At 50.2% G+C, this 20,361-nt stretch overlaps 2 protein-coding genes across 6 annotated transcripts in view; one reads left to right on the forward strand and one right to left on the reverse strand.

The window, feature by feature from the left end:
• Window positions 1-355: 355 nt before the first annotated feature.
• BNIP3 (BCL2 interacting protein 3) lies at window positions 356-10,457 on the forward strand. Its single transcript, XM_082309263.1, has 6 exons — window positions 356-479; window positions 3,366-3,549; window positions 4,723-4,807; window positions 7,431-7,537; window positions 7,643-7,792; window positions 9,477-10,457. The coding sequence occupies exons 1-6, from the start codon at window positions 443-445 to the stop codon at window positions 9,526-9,528; spliced, it is 615 nt and encodes a 204-aa protein (XP_082165389.1). The 5' UTR covers window positions 356-442; the 3' UTR covers window positions 9,529-10,457.
• Window positions 10,458-17,255: 6,798 nt separating this feature from the next.
• Window positions 17,256-20,361, reverse strand: part of PPP2R2D (protein phosphatase 2 regulatory subunit Bdelta) — a 30,690-nt gene continuing 27,584 nt past the window's right edge. For 4 of the 5 annotated variants that reach the window (XM_082308238.1, XM_082308237.1, XM_082308240.1 and 1 more), the window contains one exon: window positions 17,482-19,939. In XM_082308238.1, the coding sequence (XP_082164364.1) occupies window positions 19,660-19,939 (280 nt within the window). In that variant the 3' untranslated portion in view covers window positions 17,482-19,659. Of the gene's footprint in view, window positions 17,414-17,481; window positions 19,940-20,361 lie in introns of those variants that run through there. The other variant, XR_014227834.1, reaches the window with a different exon arrangement.

The raw sequence follows: 20,361 nt of genomic DNA on the forward strand, positions 1-20,361 counted from the left end.
CCGCGGGGCACGGGTGGGTATGTGGGTGGGGGTCGTGTCCGGCGCCGAGCGGGCACGGGGCGGGAAAACGAGGAATTCCCCGAGGCCGTTACCGCGTTCTTCAGCTCGGGCTCTGCCGGCCGCGGCCGAGGCCCGCAGGGGACCCCTCCCGCCGCTCCGGGGCCCCGGGGGCGGCTCTGGCCCCCGCCGCCCCCCGCCGCCGCCGGCTCTGGCCCCCGCCGCCGCCGCGATGGCGGCCTGAGGGAGCGCCGCGCGACCGCCCGGCCCCGCCCCCCGGCCCCGCCCCGCGGTCGCGGCCAATGCCAGCGCGGCGGCGGCGGGCGTCACGGGCGGTGCGTGTCCCGGGCGGTGCGTGTCCCGCGCGGTGCGTGTCCCGCCGCGGCCGCAGCACCGCGCCCGTCGTCTCGCTGCGCCGCGGCGGCGGAGGAGCCGGGGCCGCGCCATGTCGCGGCTCAGCCCGCAGGAGGAGAACCTGCAGGGTAAGGGCGGGCGGGCGAGGCCGGGCCTGGGGGCCGCGGCGGCGGGGCCCGGCATCCCTCGCTCGGGGCCCGCCGGCCTGCGCGGCCGCGGGCGGCGCTGCCCTCAGGGGCGGCGCGGCGCTGAGGCGGGCGTCCGGGCCGCCGCCGCCGCCGCCTCGGGCCTGCGTGGAGCCCCCGCCGCCGGGGCAGGGGCGCTGCGGGGCGGTCGGGTGTCCCCGGGCGGCCCGGGCCCGGCGCCTCGCGGAGGGCGAAGCGGCGGGGCAGCCCCTTGCAGCCCCTGAGGCGGCGGCAGCGCGGGGGGCGGCTCGGCGGCGGGGCCGGGGGCGCTCAGCCGGGGGCTGCCCGCGGCTCCCCCCCTCAGCCCCTGCCCGCTGGGGCAGCGGCCTGGCGGCCAGCGCTCCTTCAGCCGCCCGCGGCGCCTCGCCGTAACGGAGAGCAGTCCAGGCGCGGGTGGAAGAAGAGGTCAAACGTTAAAAGCCGTGATGGCTCGGTTGTGGAGCTGAGCCACCCAGTACGGGCAGATTAACGTCGATCCTCGTGAGGCTTTGCGCTGTGCTAAACGTAAATCCTTCCTCGTCAAAAGCAGCCGTCTCTGGACGGTCTGGGACGTGCCTTGGAGGAGAGATCAGGGTCAATGGCGTGCGTCGCGCCTTTAGCAGAAGTCGGACGCAAATTGGCCTTACGAGTGAAAGATCTGTGTGCAGCTACGCATTAATTTGCGTGATTCACACGGTGATTTTAGCAATTTAAGGAGACGTTCTCATCTTTCTGTGGAATTTTGCTTTTTTTGTTTCCAGTTTTGAAAGCCATATATTAAGAAATCAAGACTTCCGGAGCTTATTTCCAGACCTTTTTCATGCTAATCTGTACTCCCGCAGTACGTATCCTGGCCTGGAACATCACACAAGATCATTCCGTTCTAAAATCCTTCCCCACGGCTCACTCTGTTCCGTTTGCGTTGCCACGTTACACGTGCTCTTGTCTGTTTATAGTTCCAACTTCATAACAATACAGGCTCTTTTATCTTTAAATGATAACATAACAACACATTCGTTGTGCACTAGCACAACCTTACTCTCAAGAGTGTTTAAAAGGAAAAAAAAAAAAAAGGAAATGTGTAAGACACAGGTACTGTGAGCCTTCTGTCGTAATCTTAATCTTCTCCATGTCTTATCGTACGCTCGCTGTGCTGTATCCGGAGAGGTTTCAGTGGGTAGCGTTGGTTTGCTGTGCGAAGCGGTTCTGTTTGCCCGCGGTGCTGACGGTTGCCGAGATGTGAGCGTGCCTCAGATAGTACGCATCTTCAGAGAAGAAAATAGCTTATGACCGTGTGTGCGAATCGTTGTGGCGCAGTCCGGGCAGCGTGAAGTTGTTGTGCTCGTGTAAGCAGAGGAGCAGAAGCTGAGGCGGGATATGCTGAGGAGCAAGGACAGGCAGGCTGGGAGCTAGCTGATACTCTCAGGGTAGCTGGAGCCAGAGCTCCATTTGCACGCTATCTTAATTTAAACTTCAGTGATCGTTCTTGGGTAACAACTTGGGCTTTCATAAATTTGGGGGGAAAGAGTAGGGAAAAGTTTGTCTGGGTATAAACACATACCCAGACACATACCGTATATGGGCACGTGGAGGGGAAAAAAGCCACAAACCAACCAAACCGACAAAACAGTTGTGAAGTAGAAGAGGCTATCCGGAAAAATGTTGCTTCAAAACTCGGTAACCCAGTACATTTCTGTTCAAAAGATTTTGTGGTCATCTGGCTTTTCAGAAGAGAGAGGTTAATGTTACTAATGCAGACTAAGCAGTTTGGCTTTTCGCTGTTTTCATTCCGCCTTCAGTCTCTTCACAACCGGTATATCCTCTTCATTTGATGTTTGTATTTCACGCTAGATCTCTGCATTGGCTTCCCCCCTTCTGTGTACCTTGAAAGCTGCTCCTTTATCCCTTCTGCTGTTCTCCTGAAGGTGGCTTACTGCCTGAGCTCTGCCCCAGCCTCGCTCCCTCTGGAGCGGGGACGGTCCAGACGCCACTGGCTGGGTCTCTCCCCTTCCTTGCCTAGGCCTCAGACATCCTTTCTGCTGTGCTCACCAGGATTCGGGGAGTTTCACCTGCCCCCTTTCTCCTATCCTTACTGTTATATTTCTTGTAAACTGTTCCAGGATGGGCACAGTACATCTATCTACTTCTGCTGCTGTTTACACACATAACCATGTTACATAGGTAAATTCCACTGACATTAATATAATTCAAATATTATCTGTCCCTTGAGCTGATTTATAAATGAGGCAACAGATACAGGTCCTTTTGTGCATTGGTTACTGCTGGCCCAGAAGAGAGTTGTTATTCAGCACTCTCTTAAAAAAACAAAGCAACATGTGACTGTCCGTGTTAAATATACTGCCAGTAGCAAACACATGATCTAGTCGTTGCCACATATCCTCTGTTGCTTAAGAGTGACACCTAAAAATGCTTATGAAAAAAAAGGCTAAACAAAACACAGTTATTGGAGTCTTGACCCTAAAATATTTTCAATAAATGAATAAATAAACTTTGGCAGAGAAAGTCCTTGAGATTGTTTTGTTTGGCTACTGCCTATGTTGAACAATAAAAATTAAACATACCCCAAAATAAAAGATCTTCAGCTGCAGAAAGAGACACAATGTACTGACCAGCTTCTTTTCAGTTCTGTGAGACTTTCCAGCTTGCTAACAAAAGCGTCCCCGCATTTTGGCATTTCATCATGTTTATTAGCTGAGGTGTCGATGCTGGTACTTCTGCATGTCACACTGTAGTGTCACTCTGGGGAGGATCAACAGTCTCATAGTTTACGTGCCTTTTACGCAAAACCACTTGGTTTATTCTGGTTCTGTTTTCAATTATGCCGGGCAGGTTCCTGGGTAGAACTCCACTTCAGCAGTAATGGAAATGGCAGTGGAAACACTGTCACTCCGACGAGCCAAGAACAAGTACCTGCCTCTATTTCCATTCACAATGGTGACATGGAGAAAATACTCCTCGATGCTCAACATGAATCTGGAAGAAGCAGTTCAAGAGAAAGCTCACATTGCGACAGGTAAACAAAATGCTTTATTGTAAGCAAAGTAAAGGTCACTATTACACAAAACCGTTTTTATGCAAGAGGCAGAGACAAATACAGAAATGCTTACATATGTGTGTGTGTATACATATGCACATGCATATACACACATGCAGAGAGGAAGGGAGAGGAAAATTTCTTATTTAAAAGATTGGTATTTAAATACTAGAGTAATGCTTGGGTAGAAGCCTGTCCTGGAACCAGAAAGAAGTTACAGGAGAGAGGACTCTAGAAGAGTGCTCACGTCTCATGAAGATGCCACCTTGGGGTTTTGGTGTGTCCTGACAAAGGCGGCCAGCAGCAACAGCTGAACGTCCCACGGGTGTGCTGCTCGTGTACAGGCAGCAGCTGCCTTCTAGTAAATAAAATACTCGGGAGCCGTGTGTGGCTGTCGTTCTAAAGGATCGGTCCTTGTGCAAGCAGTGTCAGTGCTGTTCTTAAGAGCATATAGCGCTGCTAATGCTGCTGCCTGGAACAGAAATGTCAGGGAAAGGTGATAAAAAGCAGCTTGTGTTTTGTAATGAGGTACGTCAGTTAATAGTTCTTTGGTAGTTGCTAAAGAATCGTCATATATCTAGTTTACAAAACATAACAGATTTCTAGGAGTATAATACAACAAAACAACTTAGATCTGATGCAAATTGTCAATCAGTGTTAATTCGTTTATTTGATTTTTTTGATGGGCTGTGAAGTCTGCAGCCCAAAGTATATTTAAAAAAAAAAAAAAAAAAAAGGAACCACAGGACTCAAAATAAATAGACAGTAGGATACAGAACTTCCTAGCCTTATCTGGCTAGTATGAATTCAAACCAAACCCCACTTCTATTCATTATTTGCTGCCCATTGTTACTTAGCAAGTAACACGGGCCAAATCATACAGCTTCACAGGCGTATCTCTGCACTGCTGAAAAACAGCTCTGTGCAGCAAGCTGCTTGGCGGATTCTTAGAAAATCAAAGATTCAGTGAGTATGAGGGCTGGATCATGTCCCCCACTGGCAGATTAATCTCTTAAGTTATGGTCAGGGCCCTATAGCTCTTCGGGAGAACTGTGCACATAAGCTTCCTTGACTAGCTTTTAGTTCATACCATAAACAATGTCATAAAAAATTTAATGAGTTCTTTCTTATTGCATTTCTCTTTTTATCAAGCCCCCCTCGTTCCCAGACACCTCAGGACAGTCACAGAGCTCTGGAAATAGAGAGTCACAGCAGCGGAGAAAAGAATAGCTTTCAGGTAAAAATCTCACCTTGCTTTGGGAGAAAGAATTTCTTACTTTCCTTGTTTGAAAACCAGCATTAGGAAATAAGAGGTGAAGCTGCTAATGTAAAGTCTTAAACAATTTGGTAATTTAGAATAATCTTTGCAGGATTAGGCTTTGTGTATTTGTATCTGACTTGCATGGATTGTTTTTGGTTTTGGTTTTTTTTTTTTTTCTTTTTTTAATCTGTAACCTGAGATTTTTCAGAAGGATTTAAGTGCCCTAATCTATTGTCTTTTAAAATGGCTGGGTTCTCATATGCCAACCTTCAGGTCCTACAGGTAGCTTTTAGGAAAAAAGATAATCCAGAAGATAACTGCTAGTCTAGAATTCGAGAGAGCTGGAGTCAGCACCTTGCTAAGCCTCCAGCTTCTGGTGATCCTGAGACGTGTTCTCTGTCAGGGTTTCTCTTGCCCTGTGAAGTGGGCGTTATTCTTCTCTACTCAATAGTCGATTGTGATGTAAGTCTAACAGATTGTGAGACAATGAGGGTTTACGTTAATATGTGTAGGAAACGCAACAATAGGGTGGGCATATACGTGGCTATATAGGTGAACATTAACGTTCTGTGGACAACTTCCCATGCAGAAGTTTCCTCTTCCCCCTTTGACTGTCAACTCGGTGCATTTCATGCATCCCCTACAACGAAATTTTATTTAAATGCACTACCACCGGGGCATTATGAATTTAAAAAGTGAATTTGACAGCAGCAAGAATTCTAGAATTTCAGCCAATGACATTTATTTTCAAAGCACTGCATAGCTTTATGATTCCACTTTAACAGCTAGTACTTAGCATTTCTACATGCTGCTTTGAAAAACCCGCTGCTATTTCTCATTTCATTTTGTACATTCGTTTACATACTTGCAAAGAAAATGAGTAAATACATTTGAGAAAAGAGTGGGGGGAAAGGATACTGTATATTAACCATGTTTTATCAATATATAAATGATGACAGGCTAAGAGCTTAAGTCTTCACTGTAATTAGATACTACCTTTAATATGAAAACATTTACTTATAAAACATTCTGAGGAGTGAAGTATTAAAAGTATTTAAGGAAATGTCTCTGCTCTTCCAAAGACTTGCTGTATTATCTTGGGTAAATCACTCTCCCTGCACTGTTTATGTACAAAGAGATACTATTTTCTCATTAAATTGAAGTATATTCTGTGCCTGTGACTAATTCTTACAAGGTTAGCAGTTAGCAATTAGAAATCAAGATTATATTTCACTTGGGGCCTCTGCATGAAAAGAAACAGCAATGTACGATAAACTGGCAAAAGCTACCAGCACGAACAGTTACTCATGCTCCATTGTGCAATGTTATGTCTTTAATTCTAGTAAGAACTCAGGACCCTTGCATTTTACTTTAAAAAACCAAACCAGCCGATTTCTTCCATCACTTCCCTTTTTCAGTTACTACCGTTCATCATCTGTAGCTGAGTGTGCGCTGGGGATTATCATCTCGAGTTCTCCTTGATTTCCTTGGTTCATGGATTATCTTTTTCTACCCAGGGTTACGAACTTTTTAGAACAAAGTCATGTGTTTGCTGTTTGTACAGTATTTAACCTTGTGGGGTTTCAGCTTCATACAGTTTCTAAATTACACAGCTGTATCAATAATACGTAGATTTAATCTGTTCTCAAAATTACATGAAATGTGCTTGGTCCCACTGCCTCTTCCTTTATCTGCAACTCTCTACGACTCCTGCAGGAATCTAGCTGAATGAATCACCGCCTTTAGGTTAGCTAAATTCATTAGTGGAAATTAACTATTTTTATTTTATATTGCCAGAAAACCCTTCATATGCTTAAAGATCATTATTTAGACTTTGAGAACAAATAATCAAAAGTTAGCAAACAGAATTAAAGTTGCCCGGACCATTTTATTTCCATTCTTAAGTGCGTATGTGTGCATATATAGCTATTTTAGTTCTATGGTCAGATACTATTTTTATCACAAGACCTTGGCTCCGTTTAATGCACACGTATTAAGCAAGAAACTAAATTCTTACTCAGCATTTCTGCTGGAATTCGCTTGAAGACAAAGCCGCTGTTCGTTTGGGGTTGTTTTCCGCAGAGGTGCGTGCAGATAGCTGGGCTCGCTCCACCTGCGCTCCCAATGCTGGCCCAGGGGCCGGGGCGCTTTCTGAGGCGAGAATTAATTTCACTTGGCCTGTATGAGCTTCATCAGGGATCTTCAGCTGAGGATGACATCCATCCCGTTTTGAACACGGGCAGATAGTTTCTTCTGCCAAATGTCAAACAGATGTGTGAACTGGAGAGCTCTTCAGATCCTGTATGTAAGGATTACACGCAGGGCTCTGGCGTCTTATTTCCAGGGTAGTCTTTGCTTAAGCAAATATGGGATATGGTCCTCTCCATGCACATCCTGCTCTGAGGACAGATCTCCCTCCTCCCCCGACTTTATCTAGGATCTGAATACTTCAGTAGAAGCGATATGGAGAGCCCCAGTGGGACGAGACGGGAGAAGTGAGCTTTGGAGGCAGTCCAGCATATGGTCTTAGATGCAGAAGGAGCTGTGTTTTGCAATACTGTCGGTTCTGAGTCCTGTTTGGTTATGGCTTTTGTTTTAGTCTGAAGAAGATTTTCTTGAAAGGAGGAAAGAAGTGGAAAGGCTGCTGAAGAAGAATGCAGATTGGATATGGGATTGGTCCAGCAGGCCTGAGAACATCCCCCCAAAGTGAGTGCTGTCAGCCTTTCTGGATGAACTCGGATGCAGCTTTTACTTCCACAAGTCTAAATATGTGCCTGTTAATGCTGTGACCGTTTTCTTCCTCAAAACTAGGGAATTCCTTTTTAAACATCCCAGGCGCACAGCTACTCTCAGCATGAGAAACACCAGTGTAATGAAGAAAGGGGGGATATTCTCAGCGGAATTTTTGAAGGTTTTTCTTCCGTCTCTGCTTCTTTCTCACTTGCTTGCCATTGGACTAGGGTAAGTTTAAATTTAAAAGCAAAACAGAACAAAAAAAAAGGTAGGGTTTTTTTAACCTGTTTTTTCTGAGGCCTAATTCTGACTCCCAGTTCCCTCATTGTCTAAAAGATGAGTGATACCCTTTTCTCCATGGAAGGGGGACAGATAGTTATCCAGGAAGCGCTTTCTACTTGTCTGCTTGTGGTGTTGCTGACTGTATCAAGTTTTCCTTTTCTGCTTTTCTCACTAGTTAAGAATTTTTCAAAATAATGAAGGGGCAGTGAAATGAGTTTTATATATGAACTGGAGTTATACTTACACAGTACTTGGTTCCATTGGAGATACGACTTCTAATCTCACAACGAAGTGCAAAGGAAAAAGATACTATTTAATGTATTTTAAAATTCCACTCACACCTGGGAGGGATGGGGGACACCAAACAAAAGAGGAATTGGGTTTTGTTAGATGGTTTAGGGGTTAGACGGTCCTTCTTTAAAAGCAGCTACAGGACCCAGACTGAAGGGAAGAGATGAGATGCCTTTTAGTCAGGATCAGAGTTTGCCTGCGCCTAAGCCTGGCAGATTCCTTGGTATGGGCGAAGAGCAGTGGGAATCCAGGCACGCCTGGCCGCTCTCCCGTCAGGGTCCGAGCTCTGGGGTCTCGCCTGTTCTCCAGGGAGCCTGCCGTTAGCTCTGCTCCTGCTCTTCCTCTGCTCGCTCCCTTGCGTAAATCCCGAACGTTTTCTCTACGACAGTGGAGAGTGAGGGGATGCAAGAGACGGAGGGGGAGAGGAGGGCTCCGCGCAGCTGCAGGAACTGGAAGGAGGGACAGCCCAAATCTGTGCTCCCCGCATCATTGCGGATGGGTGAAGGCACAGGTTATCTCCCTGTACAAAATCAAGATCTCAGCCACAAAATACTGTAAAAGTAATGTGAAACTAATTTAACTCCTTCCAAAATGAAAATGAGTAACTGCACAGGATAGAATAAAAGCGTAATGGAATTTTCCTTCCAAAATAAACGCAAGTTTGGTGATGTAAGTCCTTACTTTCTTCCTGGTCACTTCCACCACTGCTGCAAATTTGCATCATTCCAGTTTTGCAATGAGAGAGAAACAAAGTCACATCTTAGAAAGTGTGCAGTGTAGTATCGGGAGAATAGTTACCCTTCAAAATAGTAATTTCTTTAAGCTACAAGAAGTACATGAATAGAAGACGCAGCGTAGGGCAGCTGTGAAAGCGTACCGAGCTGGGAAGTAACGACCAGAGAAATAGTAAGAAGTACATGAAGATGACAGCAAGATGCGAGGTTTACAGATTTCAGAGGTATTTAGTAAATGGAAAAACTTAAAGATAACAAATGGAAACAGGTAATAAAACCTCTGACTCGGAGAGCTCCTGAAGCCGTGCGCTCTTGCTGACCCCATACTTATCTCTGACTCTTGCACCCCTGAAACCGAGCAGCTCACGCAGCGTTACTCAGCAGTGGAACTCGGGGAGCGTTGGCAGGCAGGGCTGTGCGCGCGGTCACTGGCAGCTGACAGCCGAGTTTCCTAGCAGTCGCTCGATTTGCCCGATTAGTTATAGCTGCTCCTGCTGGAGCTCCCACAACCAGTAACCTGGTGAGAAAAACGTCTCCCTTAGGCGCTGTACGTTCTTGTTGAAATGAGGCGCAGCGCTCGCTGACCGCGTGTTCTTGGTCCTCAGGATCTACATTGGAAGACGCCTTACGACCACGGCTTCAAGCAGTACCTTTTAAAGGCACCTGAAATGTAGTTTCAGAGCAAAGCAAATGCTCACCTGGGAATACAGGAGGCGGACAGCAGACGCGTCTGCGCTAGCGATGACCACCGGATCGGCGTGTACTCGTCCTGTAACCGTCGTGTTCCTAGTTTAGTGAGAATGGGAAGAGAGACACTAAAGCTAGTGTATCGTATATAGCCTTCTGGATCCATTCGTAGAGCTTTCAGCGGCATTAACATCTGTTACATTGCTTTGTAGTGGCGTACCTTTGAAAATTAAAAGAACTTGATGTTTAAAAGCAATCCTAGCTTTAACAGAGCGGTTGTGATTCAGCTAGGTATTCGCCTGCACTGCTGTTCCTTTCCACTTCATAGATGTGAATATTTGTCACTGCTGCTGTAATCCCGACAATAAGGGATTAGCCCAAAACAATGCGTGGCCTTATGGATCATATATGGGAATTCAGAGCAGCTTTTGCCTCGCTCGGGGCGGTTTCTTCCTTACCTCGCTTTCACATCTGTGCGAGACGTGAGGTGTCGGGAGGCGCTGAAGTCGGCTGGAAGACGCTGGCGTACGAGTGAGGCTTCCCTCGGTTTTCCCTACTTCAGAGCGCGATGCGCAACAGCCCCAATTACAATTTGGACTTTAGTGCCTAGCACACAGCTTCTCCTGCAGAGACGTTTATTTAAGTCCCCACTCAATAGACGTTCCCTCTGTTGTATCTACTTGCAGACTATTGCTTCTCAGCCTTTTTATCTGTAAAGGAATAAATTTGCATCTATTTGCCTCATCCTTGTGTAGATTTAAAAAAGGGTTGCTTGCTTATTTGTTTTTACTAATGGAATGCCTTTTCATTCAGTGATTTTACCTTATTTAATGAGAAGAAAATGAATGTTTGCCAAAATATCATGTTTTATATATTTAAATAAAAAGGTTCCTCGTGGATTCAGAGTTTTCTCATTCCTTTTTCTCTTAACGGTTGTTGAAAGTGGCTGACAAAGCTCTTCGTCTTTAAACGAGAGTTGCACGCTGTTGCCTTGCATAGCTGACAAGTAAGTAAGAAGTTCCTAGAGGAAACAACTTCATTGCTTATTCTTAAACTGAACACGGCTCAGTAACCCCACACTCGCTGAACTTGCAAATGCGCTTTGTACCGCCCTCGTCGCTGAAAAATAAATCTATTTTCTGCTCTCTCTGTCGTCAGTTGGCCGTCCCGACTCTTTCTGCTGTGCTCGAAGTGGAACCTGTACGAACGCGGTCGGGGGCACCTGGCAGCTCCGGGGGCCGGGAGCTGCTGTGCCAACAGCGTTTGCCAGGCGGGTAAAGGGCCTGTTCTCACACGTGTGAGCCTAATCGCACGCCTCCTGGACCAGGATCTGTTTGGGTTTTTTCTGTATGTGTAATAAAAAGAGGATTTATAGAATTATTTTGATGTCTGAATAGTTATCCCATATATGAAATCAGTTTTTTTAATCTGACTGCAGTTGGAGTGTAGCGTTCCACCAAAACGGTACTGAAAACATTGCTATGAGAACTCCTGTTAGATCAACTGCTTCTCCCCCTTTGAAAGGGCAAGATTTTTTCTTTTTATACCGCTGCATCCAAATGTAAAGCCAAGATTCCTTAGGACCCCTGCTAACGGCCCAGCACCTCGCCCGCCCGCCCCGGGAGCAGGGCAGGTAGAGGGGCGTTCTGCGAGCTCCGCGCGCGCTCACCCTCGCCTCGCCTTTAACCGGGGTCCCTGCCCTTTTCCCTGCCGTTTCCGTGGGGCGTCCCTCGTTCTCGCGGAAAGCGAGGCTGCCCCGCTGCGTTGGAAGCCCCCGGGTTCATAATCTGTGCCGACTGGTGCTTTAGAAAGCGAGACTCACAGAAACCCTTAAAGGCATCTTAGAATTGCGCTGAAGCAACGCTCGCTTGAAGGCTCCTGTTGCGACTGCAGAACGGACCGGCGACGGCAGCCGTCGTGACCGAGGGCGCGGCAGCGGCTCGGCGCTCCTCTCCTCTCCCGTGGAGCGCAGAGGCCAGGGAGCGCCGGACCCGCAAAGCTCTCGCCGGAGCTGGAAACCTTCGAGCCCAGGCTGGAGCCTGAACGCTGAACGCAAAGGTGGGGTCCGAAGCAGCCAGGGCGTGGCGCTGGGTGTTTGCCGAGGTGCCGCGGCGCCGTCCCACCCGCGAAATTCACCCACCCGCCCGCTCTTCCCGCGCTTTCGGTCCCCGGGTAGCTTCTCACAGATCAGAGCAGCGAAACGGAAAAGCGTTCCCTGTGCTTACACCCTGTCGTTTGCCGACGGCTCGTTGCCTGCACCTTGGCAAGTGACGTACCCGTCGCCGGCCGCAGCCGCTAAGGAAACGTTTCCAATGCGCAGCGCTGCTGCGGTTTGAGAGGAGCAGCTCTTGGCCTCGCCGCCTCCCGGCGCTGGCATTCCCGCGGCTCCACCGCCCTGGGGTCGCGCCCGCGGGCAGCGCGGGTCAGGCACAACCAGCGAGGGCTGGAGAGGTAGTTACACATTTCGTTCTTGCTCATTCTTAATTTACATTGATTTTAATTAGAATTACCTGCATAATTATCTCTGAGGACCTGATCCGACGTCCTTGATCTTGCCGTGGGGGAGCCTAGTTGTAACAGAGCATTTTGGTGCGCACGTGCAAGCGTGTGCTACTTCTCCGAAAGCTATCAACCAGGAATATTTTGTCTGTTTTTCCGTTATTACAGACGCCTGAAGGCAATAAGCACAGATACTTGGTCTGCAGCTACTCTGGACCGTGACTCGCTATTTCATCAAGACGCAGCAGCGGGGCGCGCGGGGATCCTCGTGCTGCGCTCGGGCAGCCAGCGCTGACTCGCGCAGGCACCGTGCACCAGTAGCGCCCTACTTACCCCCACTCTGAGGACTGTCATTCCGAACACCTCATCTTCAACCCCCCGGCCGCCGTATTTCTGTGCCGGGCCCAAGGCGACGATTACCCAGTTCAGAAAAAACACTGCGGAACACCCAAGGCAGTCGTCGGAAGGGCAACTTCTGAATCGGAGGTTGATGGTTATAGTAGCAAATTCCCAGGCTGCCCTGGCCCAAGCTGAAATGGGGTATACGTGATCATTACTTTTAACATGATTGGAAGAAGAAAAGTTAATTTAAAAACAAACAAACAAACAAACAAACCCAGTCATCGTGGTGCCATTAAACTAGCAAAATATTGGATATCATTATCGAATTATTGCTCAAGGCATTCTTACAGAGCTACGTCAGGTTTCCATGGTCAAATATTGGCCTTTCGCCTTTGCGTTTTCAGCATTGATTTCTGTAATAGCTGCCTCATACAAATTTCAGTTATCAATTTTTTAAAACAGCTTTCAAGTGCGCAGGCTTCTCTATAAAGCCACGGAACCAGTGGATGAGCAGTCCGAAAGAAATATAAATACTAACAGAAATGGCTGAGAACTGCCTTAACACACTAGATACTGACAAAATCTGCACCGAAGACTTTAAGCCCTTTGATCCTCACACTTCATACCAGAGGAAATGGAAAATTCAGCCAATTTTGCAACTAAACTTCTTTAAAAACCAGAAACGCTCACGGCATAAATAAGTAGCGTTTTACGTACAGCACGCTTCCAGTCCACGGGGCTTTATTTCTTCAGAGAGACAGGAACGAGCAGGAACTCCTCATAACTCGGTTCACGAACCTCACTCCCAGTTGTGCTTCCAGCTGAGGACCCACGGCGCCGGTGCCGCTCCCTCGGCCTCCCCGGGGCTCCGCCGGGGCCACCCCTCCGCAGGCAGGCCCGGCGCGAGGGACAGACGGGAGGACAGACGGGAGGACGCCAGCCGCGGGCGCAGGGTCGCTCCTCGGGCACCCGCGGGCCTGCGCCGCTCCCTTCGGCAGCGGGAGCCGTCTGCTGGGCCCGGCCGGGGGGGACGCGGAGACGAGCGCTCTCGGGAAGCGGGTGCTGGGGTAGGCGGCTTCTGGAGCCTCGGTTCGCCAGAGCTTTATTTAAGAGGCAGAGAAGCTCCGTTGCCCTCCAACACCGAGGGAGCCACAGAGCCGCTTCTCCAGCTCGCCCGCCTCTCGGATGCCCTGAGCCGGTGCGGCTGCCCGGGCTCCTGCCACCCTGGCCACCACCAGCCCTCGTGGCCACGGGGGCTGGGAAAGGGGCAGAGGTGGCTCTCGCTGCGGAAGGACGGTTCAGGCAAGACAGAGGTCGGGAAGGTGAAACATTTCCTAAGCAGAGAGATGCTGCTGGGGCGGCGCAGGGCTGCAGCCGCAGCACCGGCTTGCGGGAGGCAGCCAGCCCTCTTCAAAGCCGAGCTTGTCGTGCTCTGGTTTAGCGCTTGCCGACTTGGCAAGCTCTGACCAGCAGCAGCTGGCGCAGGGCACAGTGAAGGCCTCTGTACTTTTGTGCAAGAAATGTGTTCAGTAAAGTTGTGGCATTAAAAACTTAGCAAATATGAAAAGGAAGTCATGAAAGAACTGTTACGGACCCAGGCGTTTTCTAAAGTCGCGGGCGAGCTGTCACCAGAGGCTCCCCAGGCAGGCGCCAGCAGTCGGTTCTTGCTCTACAGCAGCAATCAGTTCCCTGCAGTCTTAAAGTATTTTCCCTGCCTGGGTTTAAAGCTTTGCGTTTCAGCGTGCTTTGCTTTCCTAGCGGGAAGTAATCCTCAGCAGCGACGAGCGGAGTCAGAGGCCACGCCGGCGGCTCTGGGGCACGCGGGAGGCCTTGCCCGTGCTACCGACAAGCGCAGGGGACAGCGCCAGGGTGGCCGGTGCCTGGGTGGGCTCGGCCTGCGAGGGCCGCCAGCAGGAGCCGGCGAAGGCAAGGCGAGAAGCTGAGCTCTGAGACTGAAGCTTTCGAGGATGCTACAACAGAGGGGACTTGGTGCAAACCCAGTTTCTGTCTCTCTGCAGACCCCCCCCACCCCGCGGGTTTGCGTGGAGGAGGAGGAGGTTTTACTTCCAGCAGCTGCTGCTGCACGCCGCCCGGCGCAGCCTCCCAGCCCAGGGAGAGCTCCACAGCGCGGCAGCCGCCTCCTCCCGCAGCCGCCCCGCTGCGGCCGGGCCCGGGGACTCCAGCCGCCTCCCTGCTGGAAGCTCAGCCAAACGCGGATGCGCGTCTGCTCCAGCGTGCCTGTGAAATTCATGCTCGCCAAGGCTGAACGTGGCTTCTCAGCACCGTTCTGTAAGCACCGCAGCAGCCTGGATCAAACTGGGTGTCTGTGTCAGGTGAGTTAAGCGGGGCGGCGACGGCCGCGGCCAGGCGGCCCGCAGGGGCGGGAAGGGCCGGCGTGGGCCTGCTCCCGCCCGGGTGCGGGGCCGTGCTCAGCTCCCCGGCACGCCTGTGCACAACGCCCACGCATCCGCGCACTGCCCGGTGCTGAGCATCAAGGAAGAGCCGTAGACGTGCTTGCTCCGAGTTACAGCTCGCTGCTCGGAGCGCCTCAGGCCCCAGGGAAGAGTCGGGCTGGTTCCCTTACCCAACCCGCTCAGCACGGGGCTCTGTTCTGCCTACTGAAGACCCTGGATGCAAGGAACAGGACAAGAAAACCCCAAGTACTCTGCCTACAGCTGCTGAACAAACCTGCCTCGCGCCAAGGAGTCGCTGCCCGCCCTCCCCTTCCCCCGCGCCCCTCCGGCCTGAGCCCCTTGCCGGCTCCTGCGCCGCCTGCCAGGGGAGGGGTGGGCCGCGGCCGTCTCGCTGCATTCCAGCTCCCCGAACGTTCACCTGAAGCAGGCGTCGTGAACTGGGACAGCCGCGGGTCCTGCTCCGGACCGCTGTCAGCGCAGCTGGGGACCCAGCGGCCATGCGTTATGGATTCCTGCTGACGAGGCGACGCTCGCTCGTCTTCCCGGGCCCCGTCGGCAGAGATGGGGGATCGTCCCCCAGCCCAAGCACCGGCCGCCAGAGCCGCTCGGGCAGCCAGGAGGTGGAAACCCGAGAGAGAGGAAAAATCCCAGCCCACCTACACTAGGATGTATTTGGTGATGCAGGGGTAATCACAGGCATCGGAAAATAGGGCTCACCTCCCGTCTGTAACTCCAGGGCAGAGCAGTTCCACGGGAAGGTCCCTGCCCACCTGCCAGGGAGCCTGGAAGGCCACTTCCCTCCCAGACACGGCCTTTGGGCAGGGCACAGCACAAAGACCTTTGGTTAAAAGCTTGATAGAAACGATTTCTCTGACTTTTGAGCCTAGAAATAGTCGTCTAGCACAAGAAACACCCGACGAGTCTGAACGGTGGCCATCTCACAGGAGAAACGAGAGGCCGCACGGAACAGCGCCCGGCACGGCTTACGGTGAGCATCGCCCCTGTTCCCCAGCCGGGGCGGCCTGGCGAGGGCTGGAGCCCCTCTCCGCTCCTCCCCTGCCCACGTCTTCTCTCGCTCCCCTCCCAATTTCCTTTCCCCGGGCAATTAAAAGCACAAAGCGCGTGCCTGAACTCCTAGGAAGCAGGTTTTATTTCATGAGCTTGTAAAGCGCGTCTCGGCTGTCCTTCAGCCAGGCGCAGCACCCCTCGGCGCCCTCCCGCTGCGCGCGAGCGGTTCCCGCACCCCTAGTCCCGCAGGTCGGCATCTGATGGAGCGTGGCCACCGGCCGCCGGCCACCAGCGCAGGGGCAGGAGCTGATCCCCGGGCGCCGATGCCAGCTCCTGCTTTTCCGTGCCTCAGCGCCGAAGCCCCGGCCCTCAGCAGAGCCCCCGGGGCTGTGTTCATTCCTGCTTCACCTTACCGAGGTGTTTGTCCTGGAGCCGCTCGGCACCGCCCTGAGGAAGGCCGATTCTCCGTGTGCGTTTGTGCTCGGTGTAAAATGACAATGGAATTCAGAGTCCAACCTTAAATCCCATTCTGGCAGCTTCCGAGCCCCTCCCGGCCAGGCAGCAGCAGGCCTTGGAGGGTGCTGCATCTCCTCGTACCCGGTGCCTGCAGGTCTCACGGGTGCCCGCTTTCTGTTCACCAAAGAACCACCACACTGACAATTCAAAACGCACGCGCGAGTCTTGTGAAGCAAGGACTGTGCACAAAACTCTCTCGGGTGTACGGAGACCGTCCTCGATACGCAACGTTCGCTCAAGCCCCAGGGAAGTGGGCATTAAGGATTCATCCTACCCAAGGGACTGTTCAAAATAAGTTTCGAAACCCTCACCTCCCGTTTCTAGTCCGGACAACCTCTGCTCCTCCAGTTATTTCTGCAAAACCGAGGCCTGAGGTTACCTTGCCGTTTGGAAACGCTGGCAGAGCGGATCTGCACCGGCACGCAGCTCACCCGGCCGAATCCCCCGTCATGGCCACGGCCGCCGCTAACCCAGCATCCCCATCCCATCACAGCCACGGCCGCCGCTAACGCCGCTAACCCAGCATCCCCATCCCGTCACAGCCACGGCCGCCGCTAACGCCGCTAACCCAGCATCCCCATCCCGTCACAGCCACGGCCGCCGCTAACGCCGCTAACCCAGCATCCCCATCCCGTCACAGCCACGGCTGCCGCTAACGCCGCTAACCCAGCATCCCCATCCCGTCACAGCCACGGCCGCCGCTAACGCCGCTAACCCAGCATCCCCATCCCGTCACAGCCACGGCCGCCGCTAACGCCGCTAACCCAGCATCCCCATCCCGTCACAGCCACGGCCGCCGCTAACGCCGCTAACCCAGCATCCCCATCCCCATCCCGTCACAGCCACAGCTGCCGCTAACACCGCTAACCCAGCATCCCCATCCCCATCCCCATCCCGTCACGGCCACGGCCGCCGCTAACCCAACGTCCCCGCAGCCCTGCGCAGCCCTGCGCCCCTGCCAGCTTTACCTACGGGTGCTCTACCTCCTGGGAGTTAACCCTCCGGGGACTGTAAGCGCGAGTAGTGCAACGCTCTTGAACCGGTCCCAGAAGTCAAGGGCGGTTTGGGGCAAATATCTGAAAAAACAATAATTTTATCAAATTGACAATAAAATCTGGTTTTAGATAAAACAAAATGATAAAAATTTCATTAATCATCAAAAACTATTTAATTGAAAGTGGTACAAGCAAATCATGTTTTATATAATAGAAGATTTCATCATATCCTTTTTCTTTTTACTCATATTCCACTTACATTTGCTGAAAAAATAGATCAAAAATAGACAGCACTAATATATTCACTGAATATGAACAGACAGCTTTCTGAGTCAGAGGTACGACCATTCAAAACCGGACCATTTAAAATGGAAATACAAACAATCGTCGGGCTGGCTCGTCTGGCCAATTAGCTCACAAACGGAAGAAAAAGTTGTCCAAATACACAGAGCAAGTCCAGGTAAACATTTAAAATTTATTAAACTTTTTGGTCAAAATAATTGAACAAGTATGTACAATCCCGTTGTATTAGCTCTATTAGGTATTTTAGGAACAAGGTCAAATCTAATGCTTTAGTGACCCAGAAGTTCCACGTTTCAAGATTTTCAAATAGTGTCACAACCAATATACAGTATAAGATTTTTTTAATTTAAACTTTATTTGTAGAACCTCAAAGTTAGTTGTACTTATAGCTTACTGCGAACAAGAGTGGCACTCTATGGACATTAACCGGGAGGGTAAGAACGGAGACATTTTGCTCTTGCATATGCAGATCTGATTCCGTAATCACAGTACACCTTCATTTTAAGAAAAATGGAGTGTAAACCACACTTCTGTGTTTCCTCTGGGAAGCTCAAGGGATCTGGTTTTTCAGAAAGACTTTTGAGCTTGCAGGCACATCTCAGTGCAATGTCTACAGCTACCTGATGCTACGAAAACGTGCCGCAACAGCTCCAGGAACAGCGTCTCACCCGGGCTAGCCTAGGGTGGAGAGAAGGTCCGGGCGTTTTAGGCCTCTTTGGAAAAAAAAAAAAAAAAGTACCTAAGGCTTAAAAAAAAAAAACCGTTAGCAAGAACAGAGTTACAACGAACGCAGTTAACACCAGCTCGTGGCCTCAGCGTTTTCCGACATGCCGGTGTTGAGGTCGGAACGTGCTAACGCGTACCCAGCTGCGTTGCTGCTTGGCATAATCAAGATAGGGTTGGTTTTTTTTTTTTTTGCTGGCTTGAACTGCAATGTGAAATACAATATATTATGCCAAATATTTAAAATAAACGATATCTTCGTGACAAATACTAAAAAGGTTAAAAAACATAATGCACATAAGGTATGTCTCTATCTAACATTGAGAGGCATCAGATAAACTGAATTTGTATCTTCAAAGAAGAAAATTTGTTAAATGTTTTGTTTTCCCTTCTGTGCAAGGTGGTCACTTTCTATTAAGGCTGTGGATGTCTTCATACCAACCTTTTCAATCTCCTACTTGCTACACAGACAGCATTTTACAAGAAAACCAGTGCAACTTAAACTAAATGACAATTTCATGGAAATTCTAAATTTAGAATTTGAAATACTACACAAAAAAGTCTGTATTAGTCTGCCAAAAATCAATGTTTTGGGGCAAACATTGTCAAATCTGCCCGTCAGAGTTATTTTGCACAATCTCAGTACATGCAATAAAAAAAATAAAAAGACTGAATACATACCTTCAGATTTAAAAACACTTTTTATAGTTTGTTATTTTATTAAGTGGTTTACACCAGAAGGTGTGGTTATAGATACAGTCGGTGAGTAAATATTCATGGAAACCTGTCTACGAACCCAACTCAAGACCTACCTAAGTGCTCAAAGGTAAAAACACCTAAGCCTAGATACAGGCCAGAGGAGGAATGTTTACAGGCATTAAGCACAATATATGTTTTGAAAGGCCCAAATATTACAGCAGAGAAAGAGCGCGAGAGATAGAAATTACATTTTTATGACAATTTTTTCTTCTTGGGTGTTAAATTTTTGGTCTATAAACTGGAAAGGAAGGCTCAGACTTAAATAAATACATTTGTTTTGAGTATTGGCCTTATCGAGCACTGTCCATCAATTCTGCCTCTGGAGGGTTTCTCCCAGAAAACGGCGGCTGACACTCCCTACCCCCGCCGAAGGCAGAACCACACCATGAACTCAAAAACCAGGCCAGATCCTCTCCTTTATCTAAAGGGAAGTAAGTGCATCAATGTTCTTCACTGGTAGGACAACAAGGCCTTCTCTTTTACAGATAAACAACTGAGCTTAACTATGCAAGACGACGACTCTGTCCTCAAGTCAGTCATCTTTAGTTAATTTTGTCCTGGAATATATACAAATTATTGGTGGCAGCTACAGCAATGATGTTCTCCATGGGATGCCACGCTGTATGAAGGATCTTCTTGTTGAAGTCCAGACTGTCAACGCTTATTTCATCCTTCTTTCTTTTACCACCTGTACACACTTTGCGCGGCTTTAGGATGGCACGAGGTTTGCTGCTCTCCCTGGATGCTTCTAGAGTGATATCCCGTCGCGTGTTTCGGTCAAACATTCTAAAGAAATTGTTGTAAGATCCAGTCATGATAGCGCTGTTTAAAAGCAGAAGAAAGGCAAATCTTATTAGGTTTCCAGAAACAGCAGCCAACCCCCATCTTCTCTCTCCCGCACACCAAGCGCCTCTCAGCCCAAGGTCACAGCCAGCACGTGGCACGACGCTCCCTTCCGCTCTGATGCACACCGTCGCTCAGCTCTGCGTTTGGACTTCGGCACTGCTTCCACCCCACCACCTTCCCTGCCAGGTCTCCCCCGGTCCCCCCTCCTGCCACCCGCACTCAGCAGCGGCCTGATTATTCATCTTAACGCGAGCGAACAGGGTGCCCCGTTGCCACTCCGTCCCTTTATCCCACAGCAACAAAAGTCACGGTAGAAGCAGAGCCACTGCAAACAGCTTCAATTCAGCAGACTATCGCAAATTAAAGTGCCTTCCTTGGCGCTGTGCACACGTTGACAA

The sequence above is a fragment of the Platalea leucorodia genome (genome assembly GCF_965183815.1).
Source record: "Platalea leucorodia genome assembly, chromosome: 4".
In the NCBI taxonomy this organism is placed as follows: domain Eukaryota; kingdom Metazoa; phylum Chordata; class Aves; order Pelecaniformes; family Threskiornithidae; genus Platalea; species Platalea leucorodia.